The sequence below is a fragment of a genome, unplaced genomic scaffold (assembly GCF_019419815.1).
Source record: "Pyrus x bretschneideri cultivar Hongxiangsu unplaced genomic scaffold, Pyrus_bretschneideri_v1 Contig1, whole genome shotgun sequence".
In the NCBI taxonomy this organism is placed as follows: Eukaryota; Viridiplantae; Streptophyta; class Magnoliopsida; order Rosales; family Rosaceae; genus Pyrus; species Pyrus x bretschneideri.
In genome coordinates this window covers 425,584-444,499 of record NW_025999390.1, presented here as the reverse complement: position 1 = coordinate 444,499, position 18,916 = coordinate 425,584, and the positions used below count along the sequence as shown (strand labels likewise).

At 35.7% G+C, this 18,916-nt stretch overlaps 2 protein-coding genes across 3 annotated transcripts; both read right to left on the bottom strand.

Moving 5' to 3' along the window:
- Positions 1 to 222: 222 nt before the first annotated feature.
- On the bottom strand, positions 223 to 4,406 carry LOC103927659 (synaptotagmin-2). The gene is made up of 12 exons (XM_009336604.3): positions 4,035 to 4,406; positions 3,849 to 3,947; positions 3,691 to 3,741; positions 3,454 to 3,577; positions 3,066 to 3,184; positions 2,782 to 2,883; positions 2,302 to 2,376; positions 2,032 to 2,108; positions 1,706 to 1,952; positions 1,244 to 1,594; positions 616 to 747; positions 223 to 536 (listed from the first exon to the last, which is right to left on the bottom strand). The coding sequence occupies exons 1-12, from the start codon at positions 4,143 to 4,145 to the stop codon at positions 405 to 407; spliced, it is 1,620 nt and encodes a 539-aa protein (XP_009334879.1). The 5' UTR covers positions 4,146 to 4,406; the 3' UTR covers positions 223 to 404.
- An 11,530-nt stretch (positions 4,407 to 15,936) lies between these two features.
- On the bottom strand, positions 15,937 to 17,783 carry LOC103927634 (DNA-directed RNA polymerase I subunit RPA12). Of its 2 annotated transcripts, none has more exons than XM_009336580.3 (6): positions 17,640 to 17,783; positions 17,211 to 17,381; positions 16,847 to 16,887; positions 16,415 to 16,474; positions 16,262 to 16,321; positions 15,937 to 16,155 (listed from the first exon to the last, which is right to left on the bottom strand). In XM_009336580.3, exons 1-6 carry the CDS (start codon positions 17,650 to 17,652, stop codon positions 16,081 to 16,083), a joined length of 420 nt encoding a protein of 139 aa, XP_009334855.1. In that variant the 5' UTR covers positions 17,653 to 17,783; the 3' UTR covers positions 15,937 to 16,080. The 2 variants fall into 2 exon arrangements, with proteins under 2 accessions (XP_009334855.1, XP_018498178.1); XM_018642662.2 differs by having other exon boundaries at positions 17,211 to 17,369.
- Between the last annotated feature and the right edge of the window lie 1,133 nt (positions 17,784 to 18,916).

The following is an 18,916-nucleotide window of genomic DNA, read 5'->3' as shown; positions in this document are numbered from 1 at the left end:
AGGATACATGAAAGTTATCCATAAGAGCGTTGTTAATTAGGAATATCGCGAGAGTTGCATATCGATGGTAGGCAGGTCCTCACTAAGAAAGCATGAAAGTTGGAGAGGAGGATTGATCTCAAGCAAGAAACATATTAGTCGATAGCAAATTCTGGATTTCGAGTTCAAGGGCATCACCTGAATTGTCTTGGTACGGTAAAATCAATAGCAAAAACAAGAGGGTGAAATCAAAAGGAGCAAATAACACGACGCGTGATCCGAAACGAATCGGAGTTTACAAAAAAAAATCTTAAACTTCAAAAGACAAACTGTCGACTCTAGCAAACGTATACCAATTGTACAATGAAACCTAGAAAAGCTTGGACAGTTATTCCCCATTTCTAGAGTCTTTTACTGCAATAACCTCAAGAAGATGTTCTCCATTGCAGCTCGAGTTGAAGGCGTCCATTCTTCGAGTCTATCAAATGGTATTTTTCATTGATTCTTCTGTTGCTAACAACATCCGCCAAGTTTATATCCACGTATCCAAGAGTTTCCTGATTGGAAGGAAAAACGCCACAGGGTTATTTCAAAAACACAAATCTAAATAAGTTGAACGTGTTTCAGTTGTGTTACCTTGGGATGCAACAGCCCCATCCTTGTGGAGTGGCTGACCACTTCAACATGAAGCCTATCATTTTTCGGTGGCTCTTCTAAAATAAACTGAAACTCCTCATCCCATCTTGGATCCCGATTTTTCTTGACAAGCTGTGTCAGTTCCCAATGAGATTGTAAGTAAACATACAAAACATTTATAGCAAAGTAGAACTTTGAAATTCCAAAATCAAACGAAATGATCGGCATTCAATTGTTTCTTATTGTATCAGCATCATGGAGGGAAACCCATGACACTTGTATAACAGTCCGGGAACAACTTCGTCTATTCATCACAAGTTCATTGTATCCAACACATGCATCAACACCAATAAAGTGATTTCTTTTATAAATACAGGTAACAGGATATTACCATTTCTTCTCATTTTCAACTAACTTAGACTGCAAGAGTCTTCGACTAAAAAAGAAAAAAGAATGCAAGAGTCAACCTGTTAGAAGTGGGTAACCCTACAAATCAAATTTTCACATACGAATGCGACATAATGCCTCCTTTCCTTGCTATGAGTCATAACATGGAGTAACTATGATTTATAAACAATAAGTGGAAAGACAGCAAAAGGACAGGGACAACAACAAGGGACTTATGTACCTTGGTTCTTTTCTCTTCCCCTCTGAAAAGTATGCGCACTTGTGGGTTAGTGTGGTGCTTTCCTTCCACATCTTCAGCTTCGTGGACGGTAATTACAAGCACACCACCAGTTGCAGGTGTTCCTTCAGGAGCCTTCTCTATAGCATTTGGATCTTCATCATCTTTAGGCATCTCATCCTGCGTAAAGGGTTTATAGATCAATTCCACAACAAGCTGCCCACGTGATTTCTCATTTTGAGTATCATTCAGGTCCATGTTCTTCAGCACGTCAAGAGTCATAACTTTAGGCTCTTCAGGCGTAAGTTCTTTCAGTGGAATGACATTTATACCCATCTTGTCATGTTTGCCAATCTAAGAAAAATTAAACCCACATTATTATACACATAAAGAAACAAAATCACGCCAAAAAAAAAAAAAAAAGCCTATCTACTTTCTCTCACAAGTCCAAACAAAGAATCATACCTTTTCCCAATCATAAACCATAAGTTCTAATGCTTGAGTCTCCAGGTCTCTGATAACAAAATTAAACTCTTCATTCCATTCAGGGTTCAAAGTGCCATGTTTCACAGTTGTTTTCTTTGAAGGAAGCTTGTCCTCAGTGAGCTTGATCTTCACATATGGATCTGCTCCTCCTAGTAAATCTTTCTTTTTAAGCTTCATTGCTTTAATAACTTTTATATGCAAAATCCCAACAGGCTTCCTCATGGCCCTGACAGAATTAAACAAAATTATTAGGTCACAACAACCAACTTACACAATTACTCGAAACCAAACACCATGACACATACATTGTGGGATCCATGATTTGTACTTCTAGGGCTTTGGGCCATAGGTACATGTTTGCCACTTGTTCTTTGATAAGCTCCTGATGAATCAAAACAGAATAACAAAAGTAAGCAAGATGGCATTGAGAAATTCAAGTTTCAAGTAGGATATTCCATAAATAAGCAATCAATGAATCTTGTTATAACATATATGATAATCGTCCTTATACACATATATGATGTAAACACCAATCAAATCACTCTTTAACCTATGCAAAAGGTAAGAGATACTACCTGGACAAACCTATACAGGCCAGGAATAGCCATAGCATCTGCTCCAAGCAGTTTTAATCCAAAGTCAACATGTGGCTGCAAATAAGTAATAAGATAGCTGAGAAGGGAAAATAGAAAGGAAATCGAAATGAAAGTAAGGAGACAAGGAGATGTGGCACATTATAGACACTACAACAGAATCATAATTCTGGAGGTTGTCTATTGGGGGGGACGATCATGGACATCATCTAATCCCAGTATACATCTCAAATAGTCATAATTACAAAAATTGAGCCTTATTCAATTAAATTGAGGTCATCTAGGATCAACATCTGAAAATGACATAAATATAACACATTTCCGACTCTGGATTGTCAGGTACCAGAATACCAAAACAAAGTAGTTAAATAAACATATCATGTCCCTGACTACCAACTAGTTTTCTGCTGTAAGACAATGATCAAGCATGTAAGCAATAAGAAAATGGAATCAGTACCATACCTTCTCCATAAGAGAGACAAAGATTTTTGAAAAACAAGGAAAGGCTGAAACCAAAGGCTTCAGGGTGATACGTGGACAAGCAAACACCTGCAAATCAACCACCTGAAACAATCCAAAGAATCAATGCACCATTCAAATCCAGTAATAAGTCTCTTGTCGTAATTTTTATTCCAAGTATTGATTCATGTGTGTGTCTGTGCATGGGATAGCAGACGACCACGTGGGGGAGAGTGTGTGCATACGTACCCAACTTTAAAAAATACTAGTTCCTTCATGAAACATACCTGAACCGTGGCTTTCAAACCAAATGCTTTAGCCGCAACAAGGATGTTAGGATTGCCTGCCCACTTCAGTTGTAGCTCCATTATCAATTCCTTCTCACCGGTAACATACACTTTAATTCCTGCCATATACAGAAAAACAAGAAATGAGGACTCCGCACAAGTATTGCATAGCAGGGGAAAGCAGAACAAAGGTTTAAAATAAGATAAGACGGAAATTTTAAGGCGGATATCATCTTGTTTGCAGTATACTATGTCAAGAAATTAACAAAAACAAGAAAAAATAAAAAGTGATAAGTAGCATATAACCGATGGGTGGGATCATGAAAACAGAATGCAGCTGCAAAATTGTGTGCGTGTAAGAGAGGGAAAGTAAGAGGATCAATTCAACCTTGAAAAGTTGGCGGTAGGGTGCCCAAGGAAAGAGCTTCAAACTCGACGGAGTCAATTTTGTATTTCGGAATTTGCTCAGCAATAATGGGTTTTGCTATGGTCCTCGCAGTTTTGCAAATTGCCTAAAAACAAATTCACCATCAAGACTCAGTACAAAAACGAGTAAGAGAGAGTCAACCAAGCAAAACACCCCCGGAAAATATATCCGAGTACTGTTATAATAGGTATGCATTACCTTGTCGAGGTAAGGCCACATGAGCTCGATAAATTTGTTAAGCCAGTCAACCTTCACATAAACAAAAATTATGATAAGCTTCTCTTGCGCCATTAGGTTATAACACCAAAACAACATAAACAATTTGCGAAAACTAAGATTTGGAAAATTGAACATACACGATCATAGTCTGGATTTTTCACCCACATGGGTATCTCCGGAAGCAGCCTCTGCAGAGTTTTCGAATCTTGCTCCACCAATGGACGAATTGCAGGATCCTGGGTTCATTACAAATCAACAAAAATTATAATTCAACCAAATTAAAAGCAAAATTAGCAATGAAAAAGGAAGAACACAAAAGGAACCTTGACATCAGTTGGCTGGAAGTAGATGAAGAGGTAATACCCGATCACAAGCCCAATTGAAGTTCCAACTCCAAAACCCACAAAACCCAAAATCGCACTCAGAATACCCATCTCAAATCCGCCCTGGAATCTCAGACCGCCCCAAAATGCCACACTATTACACAAGAACAACACAATCAAAACCGAGTACGATCCAAAAACACCTCTCGAATTTCACTCCTTCCTTTTCCTACACACCAATACTACTACAACACAAACCCAGCAAAAAAATTAAAAAAAAAACTGTAAAAATTGGAGTAGAAGTCGGGACGACGACAATGCTTATCTGAAAGAAGGAGAAGGGAGCATTAAATGAAACGGCTGGTGGGGTTTCTCATTTCTTTCGAGTGTCGGTAACGGCTAAGCGGTTTATTGGATCTCTCTCTGTCTCTCATCTGTCCAGATTTTTACAGCGTTACGGGATTGTAGGGAAAAAAAAAATCATAAATTTGCGGAATTAAAACGGAGATAATGATTGGTTTCTATTTTGGGCTTTTGTCTTTCTCCCTCATTATTATTTTTTGACTTTTTTTTATATTTCTTCTTTTAATATTACTGTTACGGTCATGATACTTGCTTTTCTTTTATTATATTTCGAGATATTTTGTGCTCAGGAATTTTAAAATGGCTTCATGTTTGAGGATCAAGCATACTGCTCATCGTGAGCATCAAATATCTGTGAAAAAATGACATTTTTTCAATCGGCGATGCTTTAGATTTAATACGAAAGCATTTGATAAACTATAATCTTAAAAGTGTTTTTAGCAATAAAAGAGACGAGGTTAAGATTGTTAATATAAAAAGTGTATTGGTTGGTATTGTTCACCAACCTCTTATAAAAAATACCATTTTTGCAAAGTATAGATAAAACTGCTTCTACTTTTTATAGTCGTTTATCTATGATTTTGAGTAAAAACACTTTTTTTTTCATTTACCACACAATTTAACTGCTTTGACAAAATTTAAAACCAGTTGATTTGGCTTAGATTAGTAATATATTGCTTGTAATAAAAAAAATATTAACATCCCAAAATATAAGAATAAATAACAAAAAGAAAAGTAGGTATGGATCAAGCATAGTGGTTTCCGCGATTATCCACTTTTATGAATTATTATTGGTTGTATTTCCAATATTATTTTGATGAAATAATCAAAACATGATTCACTTTAAAGAGTGTTAGGTAGGCTCACAAAAAACTAGTGTGTTGGGCCGTCAAATTTACTTTAGTTGTGTGATACATCTTAGACGGGCATAATTACTTTCTATCTTAGTTAATTACATCATAGTCCAGAATAATATTACTTATGTAAGAGTCGAAATTTCTCTCGTAATATCTTGTTGAGATGGATTAGTAAACTTACAGGGTGAAAGAAATGGTTTCCAACATCTTTCCTAAATTTATGTTGTAGCTATCTTTCTGTGGTAGCGCTTGAAGATAGAGGTGAATTGTCTGCCTTTTCATTTTCATACTTTCTCCATCTCCTTCTGTTTGTGTGATCACGATTAAACCACGTTAACATTTTATATTCCTATTACATTTTGTTTTATCTTCATGCTCTCCCTTGAAGATTATGGTTGAAATGTCAAAACTTGTACTTCCGACATGTGTCTCTTGATATTTTGATGTCAAAAACAAACTTCCGATTTGTGGTCACAATTATTGTGGTTTCCAATAACCCCATGGAAAACGACTTGTCGGCCGACTACAATCGTTTCAATTTAAATCATAATTAAAAGTTTTCATAAAAAAAAATAAAATAAACAACAAAAGTTGAAATAAAGTTCCAAACGTGAAAGACAGATTTTCTTGTTGTCCCTTTTATATAACCGACATATAAATAAAAACGAAATGTTAAAAAGTCTTTCTCCTTAATCTGTTTGGATATTTAGATATTTAAGGTCACTATTAATTTGTCCCAAATGCTATCAAACTCAGTACAATTAATTATTCATATATTTGTACAAGTCGAGCATAAAACCTCTTTTAGTCAAGCATGACTTAGATAACGCTCAAGACCAATTGAAAGTGGGGGTGGTACTATGTGACTTGACAGGAATTTTATGGTAGGTTTATCCAAGTTTTTTCCACATGTCCCTTCCCCCTTTTGTGTTGAAGCTTTAGATGTTAGGGAGCGCCTTGATTTGGTGTCTTCCAAGGATTTTCATAATATTGTTCTTGAGAGTGATTCATTCCAGATCACCCAAGCTATGTACGCTTCCTCGCTGGACCTTTCCCTTATTGGTCTTATTGTCGAGGATTCCAGAGAGAATTCTTCAGGAATCATTGGAGTTTGTTTTACCCATATTAGGCGGCAAGCAAACGAAGTTGCTCACTGACTTGCTTGCTATAGTCTCTCATCCAACAGCTCTGGTCTTTGGTTTGAAGAACTACCAGACTTTATTTTAAATGTTTTATTCAAATTGTTTGTCTGAGCTCTGACTGCTCCTTTTGTTGTAATCCTCTTTCCTCTCATCAACATATCTATCGCCAATGTCTGAAAAGAAAAAAAAAAAAAAACCAATTGAAACATCAAATTGCATATTTCAAACTGTTTGTCTGAGCTCTGACTGCTCCTTTTGTTGTAATCCTCTTTCCTCTCATCAACATATCTATTGCCAATGTTTGGAAAAAAAAAAGAAAAAAAGAAAAAACCAATTGAAACATCAAATTGCATATTTCAAACTGTTTGTCTGAGCTCTGACTGCTCCTTTTGTTGTAATCCTCTTTCCTCTCATCAACATATCTATCACCTGTGTCTGAAAAAAAAATAAAAAACCAATTGAAACATCAAATTGCATATTTGGAAGGATGTCACAACTTCGAGGAACAAAAGAGGCCATCTCCATAGTGGGAAACAGTCGCACATTTGGACCCCAATGACAAGTTGTGCAATGATAAGAGTTGAGAATGGTTGGGTTTTGGTGGGCCTTCAAATTCTGGGTTAGAGCATGGAAATTTACTCAATTGAAAAATAAAAAGTGGGCTCAATGATTGGACTGGGCTCATAATATATTACCTTACCCATAAGCCTAACCCTATAGAAATTATAGCCCAACAAATTTTTTTGTAAAAGGCATTCTCACAGTCTTAATATGTGCACGACGTTAACATGATGCATTGAAAAAAATCTCATTTTTCCTCGTTTGTATTGTGAAATCAACGACTCTTAGACTTTAAAGTTTTAGCCTTGAATTGATTAATCGCATAGATTTTAATGTTTAAGTATCAAATTCTAGATGGAACTTAAGTTCCAGATCACCCAAGCTCTTTACGCTTCCTTGCTGGACCTCTCCCTTAGTGGTCTTATTGTCAAGGATTCGAGAGAGATTTCTTCAGGGGTCATTGGAGTTTGTTTTACCCATATCAGGTGCCAAGCAAACGAAGTTGCTCACCGACTAGCCTGCTACAGTATCTCGTCCAATAGCTCTGATCTTTGGTTTGAAGAACCATTGGATTTTATTTTAAATGTTTTATTCGAAGACTGTTTGTTTGAGCTCTGACTGCTCCTTTTGTTGTAATCTTTTTTCCTCTCATCAACATATCTATCGCCTATGTCTGAAAAAAATAAAAATAAAAAATAAAAGAGAATTGTTATTGGCACTCAAAAAATCTCATTCTACACTCCAAACTTTCTATATTTGGAAAGAAAAATACACTTGTGAAGAGTGTAGAATAAGATTTTTGGAGTGCCAATAACACTTCCAAATAAAAAACCAATTGAAACATCAAATTTCATATGTGGAAGGATGTGACAACTTTGAGGAACAAAAGAGGCCATCTCCGTAGTGGGAAACAGTCGCACATTTGGAACCTAATGACAAGTTGTGCAATGATAAGAGTTGAGAATGGTTGGGTTTTGGTGGGCCTTAAAATTCTGGGTCAGAGCATGGAAATTTACTCCATTGAAAAATAAAAAGTGGGCTCAATTGTATTGTGAAATCATCGACTCTTAGACTTCAAAGTTTTAGCCTTGAATTGATTAATCTCATAGATTTTAATGTTTAAGTATCAAATTCTAGATGGAACTTAAAGCCTTTAGTAAAGCTCTAAACAACAATAATATATCCGAAAACTCAACTTTTGTAAATAAACATAATTAGAGTTGGGAACAAAAAAAAAACGAGTTGAAGCCAAATTTTATGGAGTTATTAAGTCTTTAAAATACCAAAAATCGTGAACACAGAGTCTCCGTATGTTTATATGCTCATATCTCATACGCTCGTGTTATGTTAATTGTGCATAGTATCTAAAACGAAATACTGTCATTACAATCTGGATCCAATTTTTGAATGGGGTTAAAAACATATTATTATTTATTTTTAAGTGAGAAGTTTGGAGTTGACCATTCTTTTAGGGCACCGACCTTTTGATTTGTTCGTGGTATTGTAGTTGATGATGATGATGATCCTTTATGTCATGAGTCAGCAACACATATTTTACTTTTTATTTGCCCCCACTTTTGTTTACATTAATTTGATACTATCCAGGCCAAAGAGCATGTGAGCCTTACCCCCAAAAAAAGAAAGAGCATGTGAACTTTGTTATCTTCAATCATACCGGATGACATTGTTGAAACTAATAATCTTAGGCCGCCAAACTTAGGCATATATATAAAAATCCGCCTAAACTTAGATATATATAAAAATCTGGTCTATAAGAATGAGATGATTTTTACGTTGGCCTCTGAGTTTATTCATTGTAAATTATGTTTTGATCATTTAGTAAAATTTTTGTTAATATGCCTATTAAATTGTCATCTGAATAACTGTTGATCATCTTTTAAGAAAATTATTGTTAAACCAACGCCTCCCCATAAAAGAAAATATTGACAAATTTTTTATCGAACAATCAAAATAATTAATAATTAACAAATTTATGTACCAGTTATGCCAATTTTTTATTTGAAAACTAAAATGAAAAAGCTATAACAATTGATATAAAAGAACAGAAGGATCGAGTGGGTCCATCTTGCAATGGTCGGTGCATGATAACAACTCACGTCACTGCCAATATAATATCGTTAGTTATATATTAATGCGTGAGAGCATGACACGTTTCATATAATTCAGAATTAGGTTTATGTGAATAGTCGTTAGTGGAATTGGATTCTTTCCGATGCAAATCTTTGGGATCCTCTTGATCCATTAATATAAATCGTTAGATTTTAATTCAACTGCTACAATTATTATAATTTTAAAAGATTTTTTATTTGTAACCATTGAATTAAAATTCAACAATTTATGTTAATAAATTAAAAAGATCCCGAGGATTTGCCTCATAGAGAATCCAATTCCGTAAGTTACCTTTCTTTTCCCTAACCCATTAGCTTCAGACCTCCGCATGCGATCATGTGATGGGTACGATGGGATAGGGTGGATGATCGAGAAAGCACCAAATTTGCTTTTTAAAGTTGGAGATCCCATATATTTTCGATCTTATTCAAAATTACTTAATTAATAAGTACTCTGCACCCGAAACGACTATATATAAATGCGTCCATACATGCAATAAATACTAAAATATGATGGCGGATTAAATCTAACAAACAAGTTGTGTTTATTTCGTTCGCGTTGTTTTCATGTCAACTTCGTTATTTTAACAAGTTATGTCGTTATTATCGTGACACAATAATATCTTGACAAGTTAAAAATATCTAAACCTCAACCAGTCCGTTAAAATTAACAGTTTACTTAACCCGATCCTTTTGCACCCATTAAGAACGCTTTGCACTTTAATTAATAATCATATAAAATATTTCCTACAAAATTACTAAATATTAACATCTGAGTTCGTAGGTTTCTTTTTATTCAACAGTAAAACCACAATAATTTCATTAAGCACAACAAATTTACATCTACCTACCACATAAGTATTACTTTCAACACATCGTATTACTACAAAATATCAAATGCCTTTAATTTAATGGTTCAAATGCTTTTAATTTAATGCTTTCAACACATCGTTATCCTGGTGTAGACCTGAATCAACCTAGTATTAATACATTGTTCTAAAAATTCCCGTTTAGGCGTTAGGCGGTTGACTTCCGCCCTGATTAATGTCTAGGCTTTTGAAAATTAAGAAAATGCGCCTAGACCTGTTGAAGTGCCGGCCTAGACCGTCTAACCCGTCCAGACTCGCCTAGGCACCCACCTAGGTTGCGACTCACTTAGACATAAAATATATAACTTTCATTTTGCATTTTATTTTTTTTTCAATAAATTGCAAGAGATTTGTTGAATACTTAAATAAGCACACATTATATGCTTGTTCCTCATGTTTTCATTATGTTCCAATACTTCATAATATATGTGTCATTCTATTTTGTAGTTTATGATAAAATTATATATATTTTATGTCACATCCCCGCCCGAGCCCCCACCATAACCGGGTCTCAACTCCACCGTAACACGATATTGTCCACTTTGGGCCTTGACCACGCCCTCATGGTTTTGTTTATGGGAACTCACACGAGAACTTCCCAGTGGGTCACCCATCATGGGATTGCTCTCGCACGAACTCGCTTAACTTCGGAGTTCCGATGGAACCTAAAGCCAGTGAGCTCCCAAAAAACCTTGTGCTAGGTAGAGATGGGAATATACATATAAGGCTTACAAGATCCACTCCCCTGGACGATGTGGGATGTTACAATCCACCCCCTTTAGGGGCCCAAAGTCCTTGTCGACACACTTCCGGCTAGGGATTGGCTCTGATACCAAATTGCCACATCCCTGCCTGAGCCCCCACCACAACCCGGGTTTGACTCCACTGTAGCACAATATTGTCCACTTTGGGTCTTGACCACGCCCTCACGGTTTTGTTTATGGGAACTCACACGATAACTTCCCAGTAGGTCACCTATTATAGGATTGCTCTCGCGCGAACTCGCTTAACTTCAGAGTTCTGATGGAACCTGAAGCCAGTAAGCTCCCAAAAGGCCTCGTCCTAGGTAGAGATGAGAATATACATATAAGGCTTACAAGATCTACTCCCTTGGGCGATGTGGGATGTTACATTTTAAGTACAAACATACACTTATTTACATGAAATATAATGGATTTAATTAAATCCTCCCAGTTTGCTTAGGTGCCCACCTAGACTTCACCCATGCGCCTATGCACTAGGCCTCAGCTCGCCACCCAACTAGCGCTTAGCATCTTTTAGAATCTTATTAAATAAGTGTTTAACGAGTTAATTGGATAAGACACCTAACAAGTTGTTTTCGTGTCGTTTTGGATAAGGCTAATAGGTAGTGAATGAAATTGTCAAATTTTGGCTGGTTAGCCTTTTATCTCATCTACTTAGACTTAATTATGTTATTTTTAGATGGTCCAAGAAATATTCATGCGAAGTAATATTTACTGTATTTTTCATCTTACATGCTTTTGTTCAATTTTTGTTTTTCAGATTAAATAAAATTAAAGAAGAATCAAAATAAGAGTGTACATAAATTATGTCATATGTTCATTTGCGAATGAAAGTGATTACAATAATGGGGAAGGTAGGGTAAACATGTATCATGACATAGCTTATGTCCCAGTTTAGGTCAATTATGTCGGAGGTAGATTGTCTGCCCTCCTGTTTGGGTGATTTTTTCATCCCCTCTTATTTGTGAGATCACGGTTAAACCACGTCAACATTTTATATTCCTATTATTTTTTGTCTTATTATCTCTATAAAAAAATCAATATAAAATGTTGACGTGACTTAATCGTGACCGCACAAAATAGGAGGGGATGAGAAGGGTATTCAAACAAGGGGCAAACAATCTGCCTCCATATTATATCTGCTATTTTATGACAAATTTGTACCGTTGGTGCTTGTGCTAGTGCCAGTACTACTTGTTCCGGCTATTTAAAAGATTACTGTTTATACTTGTGTGCAAATTATCTCCAGATTAATGAACTAGTTACTAAAATAGTGTATCTAATGTAACAACTCTTATAATTGTTTTTGTTTATTAATAAAAAGGAACTTTAATGAAAAGCTACCTGTGCTGTTCACTTTAACGAAAAATTATATTTTTACACTAAAAAATCAATCATAGTACTATTCATTTTACTATTTATTTTATCCTTATCGTTAAAACTCAAATTTTTCTAAATCTTTTGGTTAGTTTTCTTTAATAAAAATTCTATCGTCTCTCGTTAAAAAAACAAAACTAAGCTTAAAGTAAAGATGATTTGATGCATGGAGACCACACATTTTTCCTTCTGCAAGGACACACTCATTATTTATGCGAATCAAGGGGCCAACGTCGACAGTACTATTAGTTTTCACATCTATTTTTATTTCTTGTCTAACAGATATGTGTGTTTGTGTGTATTGTCCGACAAGGATTTGGAACCTTTCATGAGTAAATGAAGAGGATTTCTTTGATTAAACATTATGGATCGTTAAATTTTCATCTAACAACTATAATTATTATAATTTTAAAAGAATCCTCATGTTTGTAACCATTGAATTTTTATCCAACGACCTACAATGCTTGGTCAATCCTCTCCATTGGTGCAGGAGAGTATCCAAATCCGTCGAATAAAGCATTCATCTAGCTAGCCTAGCGATCTAACTACTTTCGTAATAGGCTAATACCTTGTCAACAATGTGGACGTTACAAATCATATCTTGGTTTGAAAGAAACGCCCATGGATAGGAGGGATTTTTCGGTGTACCCGGCACATCAAAAAAATTTGGTGTACCCTCACTCATAATGGTGAGGGTGCACCAAAAAAATTTGGTGCACCCTCACTTTTTGTACACCAAAAAAATTCTAATGAGTGAGGGTACACCAAAAAAATTTGGTGTACCCGGTACACCTAAAAATTTTCGCATGGATAGAGACTTCACTGCCATATAAAAACGCATTCATGATTAATGTTGGGACTCAATAATGCAATATCAGCCATGAACTGAACGTATGGTCGTGCATGGCGCTTAGTATGGAAATGTAATTAATAGACATAATTAACTTTAATGCTCACGATTGAATTTGGCTTCAAATTCGTATTTGAAGTGAATCGAACTTAAAATATTTCACTTACAAATGAAGAAGAATATCACTATATCGTAATACTAAATAGTTACTTCCTCTGCCTTTAACCCTAATAATGGGAAAGAGATATGTGCTATTGAAATTTGATCCAATAGTTATAAACATGGATCCATTTTAAAAGTTATAATAACTTTAACCGTTGAATCAAATTTCAATAGTACGAATCCACTAATTTAATGAATTATGAGAAAGAGATCCGTCGCTAATTGGTGGATTATGAGAAAGGAATATGTCTCTAATAATGTACCTAAAAAACCAACATGCATTTACCCCAAAATTAAAGAATTTAAAAAATACGACAATAATATTCATGCATGTAATGTGTGATCGAACGACAGTAATATACCTAAAACCAACATGCATTTACATTTACCTCCTTGGTCATTAGATAAGATATTTTATACGGTCAGCACAGCAATTGGCTGAAGTCAGGCCACGTGTTATAGTAGCATGACCATGCGATGGAGTGCAACCAAATTCATCAACGACCACGTACCAGGTCTTATATATTGTTACCAAATTTTATATTGCGGAGAGTCTATCAACTTTTTAGCTTTCTTTCTCATCTTGAACTATTATAAAATTATCAAAATTGTGTAGTATTTTAGATTTTTAGTTCATATTATCAAAATTAACAATCATAAACTAAATTTAAAAATCTAATTAATTCAAATGATATGTTGTCTACATCAAATATTATATAAAGTGATATGAAAATATAATACAAAAACATGATACGAATAACATTATTCTTTTCAATAAGCATCTCACTCATCAATAGAAGAAAGAAAGGAAAAAAAAAGACAAAAAAAAGAAGAGAGCTGCCATCACTCACTTCTTGCTTCCCTACCTGAACGTGAGGTCACAGAGATGATTTTTCTTAAAACAGTGGTGGGCACACCTAATTGGCAACGTGTGTGGCTAGGATTCGACGAGTCCCTATCGCCCATTCGAATTACGAGGAACCCGAGGACGATAGCAACGGCCACATTTCCCCAACGGCGGGATCCAACGGTGGGACACGAACTGGCGGTTGCCGCCTACAGTTAAATATTTTAATACGTAAAAAATGTAAAATTATTAAATAAAAAAATCAATAATGTAGCCGTTGGGTTGCATTCCCCTATAAAAAGGTGAAGGGGGTAGAAAGCTGATTCAAGATTCCTCAAGGTAATGCAAAGTGTACCGAAAAACCAATCAACTCAATCCTTTGAGATATCTAATTATAATTTATATGTTAAGATAATTCCTAGCTCTAACCGAATTCGAAGTTTTCTTCATCTTTATTAGACGTCTTAATTTCTTATATTTGATCTACTTATCTCAACTTGACATGATTTCACTTTGATATTTTTATCATCTAAACTTTTTCTTGATTCAAATTTCGTGTAAATTTTTGTCACCAAATCTCTACAGAAAATCTTGCATATTAATCAAAGATTTTCTAAGCGTAATTTTTTTATTTTGTTATATTTACGCATCAAAATTCAGAAAAACTGCAATTTTCGGCTATGAAAACTGTTGTTGTAGAGCAACCAATCTCTGCCTGCAAGCAGATGAAAATGGTGAGAAGAAGCTCTGAAAATCTTGCTCCCATAAATAACAACTTCCATGGAGGTCTCCTCCAAGCTCCTCCACCTTCTCTCTCTCTCTTCAACCACTACCGCTACCAACATCTTCAACAAGCGCAGAGGCAGCAGCATCAAAATCCACCTCTCCTTCCTCTACCGGTTCCCAACAGACCTCCTCATCACCACCGGTCTCTGCCGTCCCTTCCGTCGCGCACTCGCGGCGCCTCCCGCCCTCCCGCCGCCAGGAAGACCAACAACATGATCACCAGAAGCCAATCTCTCACCCCGAAAAAGCCGAAATCTAAGCCCTCCAAGAAAGAAGAAGCTAATAAGCAGGACTTCAAAGCCATATCTGAGTGTTTGATCATCGCTTCCACCAACCGTTTAGGTCCCGATCCGAATGATCTTCCCAAAGATGTTACTAGGGTTTTATCATCGTCCATTGGTAAGAGTCTCGGTGGCGGTGGCGGTGTGGGTGATATGGAGAAGTTTTCAGGTTCCATTTTCACTCTCTCACCACCTCCGAGTAGCCTGCCCCTGCCAAGGTTTTCTCTGCAGCCAAGGCTTGGTTGCAACGCCGAGGCTGCAGCAGGGATCGACGCCGGAGCAACCGACAACCTCTGCCGTCTGTTACGTCTCCGATGAATGGTTGGGGTGGTTGTCTTAGTGGTTGGGGTGGTTGTCTTAGTAGTTGGTGATCGTGGTTTGGTTTGTAGGTGTCAGTTGTGTAAATAAAGGCAAGTGAGTGGGTTAGTTCGTGATGAAAAATTAATCATGTAATCCCTCTCCTCCCTTCTCCTTGAGGAAATTTGTGATCGCCACCTGTGTTTTTGATTGGGGTGCACAAAAAAAATACCAAAGGATGTTTTTCTTTTCTTTTCAAATTTGTTTTTCCTTTTGTTGTTGGTCTCCAAATAATAATATTATGAATGTTTTACGACTTAAAATAGAATTCCCCAGGATGTTTAAAGTGTTTTAATTGGGGAATTGGTCAAAGTGTGTTTTTTAGATCCTAATTATTGAAATTTCCCGTCTTTAAATGTTATATCACCGATATTTGAGCAATATACCATCGATATTTAAAGTTTTGATCAGTTGAGATTTGATTCCGATTGTTATAGTCATGTTCCCAAGGAGAAATACAAAACTCTAGCAGCACGTATTTTATTTCGGCACAATCGTATTCCCCTTTAAAATCTTGTAGCTGACAAATCTGTGTTGGTGAAAAAACACGTTCGGTATGACTTCAAACTTCGATCTCATAGCTGATAAATCTTAGATATATACTCAATACAAGGCATAAATGTTTAGATTTGTTAGGAACATGTCAACTATCAAGGCATACATTGTGATCCGATAATCTCTTACAATCTCCGGTATATATATCAATTCTCAGTAAACTGGTGCTGGCAATTGGTGCACACATAGAAAGTAGTTGCCCCTTCATCTGCCGATCTCATCTAGACCCGTATCAAAGAAAGAACGCAAGGCAGCATAAAAGATAATTAGACGACTCGAAAAAGAACGAAGAAAAGATACTTAGATGATCGAGCGATTCTAGCATACCTGTCGGGAGTAATATGTATGCTCATTGTGGCCGCATTTTTCACATGTTTTAGCATCTGTCTGTTTACCAGAGAAAAATATCATCAGAAAAATTGAAATCACATTCCCAAACAAATACCACTGCTTTAAATGAAAACTGAAAAGCACAGCTACCTTTTGCAATTGCACCCTCTCTTCTGGAATTATTGATATGCCTAGATCTCTTCTAATATCCTGCAACAGGAGCACACAGAGTAATAACTTGTTGCTGTGATGCGGAAAGAGATGTAAAATTTGACGCTGTTTGTGTCAACTGACTGATTTCAATTTAACACAACAATCAGATCCAACATTTTGAGTGTATTATCTTTAACTAAACTCACTGCTTAGGTATATTTTCGAATATCGTGAAAGGGGCATGAGAAAATATGAAGGGAAAAAAATTGTCCAACAACATCATAGTAAATGTGCAAACCACGACAACTCAATTTAGTGCGCACACATAAGTACGCACAGACGATGGCTAGAATGATTATCCACACATAGATTTAGACTTGTATCAATAGTCTACAATCTATATATATCAGCAAGTTAGTTTCGGCATACCTCAGCAGTGACTTTGTAAGATATTTCTCTTCCGGATATCTCTGAAGACAATTAAAATCATATTAGGTACAAAACTAAGGAAGGAAAAATATTTAAGTTAAACCTACAGGGATTTATAAACCTACAAAAATATTACGTATTTATGCCACAGAAAAATATAAAGCCCGGGACATGCCATGATTTAAGTTGATAAATTCTATAGCAGTTAGAATATAAAACACTTCCAAAGGTAAACTCTTTTCGAAATTGAGTATATACAACTAAAATACAGTATGAATTCATCCACAAAACAATTTTGAAACTAGAAAACAGATTAAAGATGCAAAAGTTAACACAAATGGCCGAAAGCTTAAGTTTGCTCTACCTTTCACATTTCGCTGTAACTTGCAGAGAGGGCATTGAGCATACTTGTTTGAATTCAAATTTAGCAAACTCCCACACAAGTCGCAGAACAAGAAATTGCGGCCTTGAGAGTATGCCATGAAATGCTTCTCCGATGCACCGTTAGATATCGTTGTTGCACCTGCAGTTGGAGCTTTACGCATTACCAAAGTCAAACCCAAAACATGTCTTGAGCTCAGTTGAGCATTTCATCAAACAGCTACCATGCAAGCTAATAATTTTGTCGAAAATATCAAACCGGTATCTTAATTCATACTAATACAAACCCAACAGCGAATTCAAGAAACAAACTAGAAGCAGCTACTGAAAAGACCGAAGCATTATATAAACAAAATTACTCAGAGGAATAAGTTAAAGAAGAAATTGAAGTTCAAATTAAGAATTTACATACGAGCAATCGTCATGAGGAGAGTTGGCGACGGAAATTCCGCAGTGATAAAACCCTAATTCCCAAATCCCAGTGTCTGCTAAATCTTAAACCCTAATTCCCAAAGCTCTATTAATTTTATGGAAATTTGGACTGAGCTGGCTTAGTTTCTATGCTGTATGGGTCTCTAGTAACTCAGTTCTGGGCTTGGAAGTAGTGAATAAAGGCCCAACACTATATTTCCGGCCCTTTTAGCTTTTTAATTTTTGCTTTGACTTTTAGGAATTTCGTCGAATATTTTTACATGTATTATTATTAGTAGAGGGAGAGAATTCGAATATATTACAAAGATTTATGGAATAGAAGAGTTCGGATTGCAGCTCTCTAATAAAGAAAAAATGTGGGAGGTTTCTGGTTCGATACTCTGAGTTGGTGAGTCTTCTTGACTGTGGGCACTGGTAAGGTGAAATTCCCTATAGCCACTCTAGATAATCGTAACTTGTTATCAGTTATTCTCATTTTTTAAAGAAAGAAAAAACAAATAAAAAGAATTTGAATCCGGAAGGCATGGATTGAAATTTATTGTGCTGAAATTCATTTATAAGAATTTAGAATTGTTATTCTACGTAACACAACTACACATTATATTGTAGGTAGAAATTTTATTTTCGTTCCATATATTTTAATTTCAAAATTTGATACGTAAGTTCTAGCTAACTTTCAGTTCCAAGCTCCGTCACATTGTACAAATAAAAATAGAGAAGGCTTGAAAATATATAGGTGGAGTTGTGAATGTCATCGTTATGGTAAATGAGTACCACATGGTATTAATGTAGTCAGATGATGTGACTAAACTGTATACATATATACGTATTTGGAAATTTTGATCACATGCATGATGGTCCATAGGTTTGAAAAATGCAGAGATTTTTCCAGGGACGTAGCTAGAAATTTCTTCTAGTGGGAGCAATCTGAAAATCAACTAAGAAAATCTTATTATAGTATGGCTTATACCTAATATGATAATAGGGATGATTTCAAATGATGATGCGTCACAATTCCAATGTTACAAAAAATTTCAGTGTAGTAGTGGAAAGTGGCAAAGTGATAAGAAAAATATTAATACATGATTACACGGGAGAGGTTTTTCAGTTTGAATGACAAAACAAGAGCACTTTTGCTCATACAATAGTTAATATGGAGTATATGCAGTATGAAAGTATGTTGGATATTAGATATATATATTTTCTTCAAAGATAACGTATGTGTATTATATAATTGTAGTCTACAATTTAACAAAC

Bases quoted from the DNA above. Each gene is read 5' to 3' on its own strand.
- LOC103927659 (XM_009336604.3), bottom strand. From the start codon at position 4,145: ATGGGTATTCTGAGTGCGATTTTGGGTTTTGTGGGTTTTGGAGTTGGA. The intron at 2,377-2,781 runs GTATGGTACTGA...ACTTATTTGCAG, and splicing joins TTGTCTCTCTTATGGAGAAG to CCACATGTTGACTTTGGATT. The intron at 537-615 runs GTAACACAACTG...CCTTCCAATCAG, and splicing joins TGGGGCTGTTGCATCCCAAG to GAAACTCTTGGATACGTGGA.
- LOC103927634 (XM_009336580.3), bottom strand. The intron at 16,888-17,210 runs GTAGAGCAAACT...AATTGTCTTCAG, and splicing joins GTTACAGCGAAATGTGAAAG to AGATATCCGGAAGAGAAATA. The intron at 16,322-16,414 runs GTAGCTGTGCTT...TCTGGTAAACAG, and splicing joins AGAGGGTGCAATTGCAAAAG to ACAGATGCTAAAACATGTGA.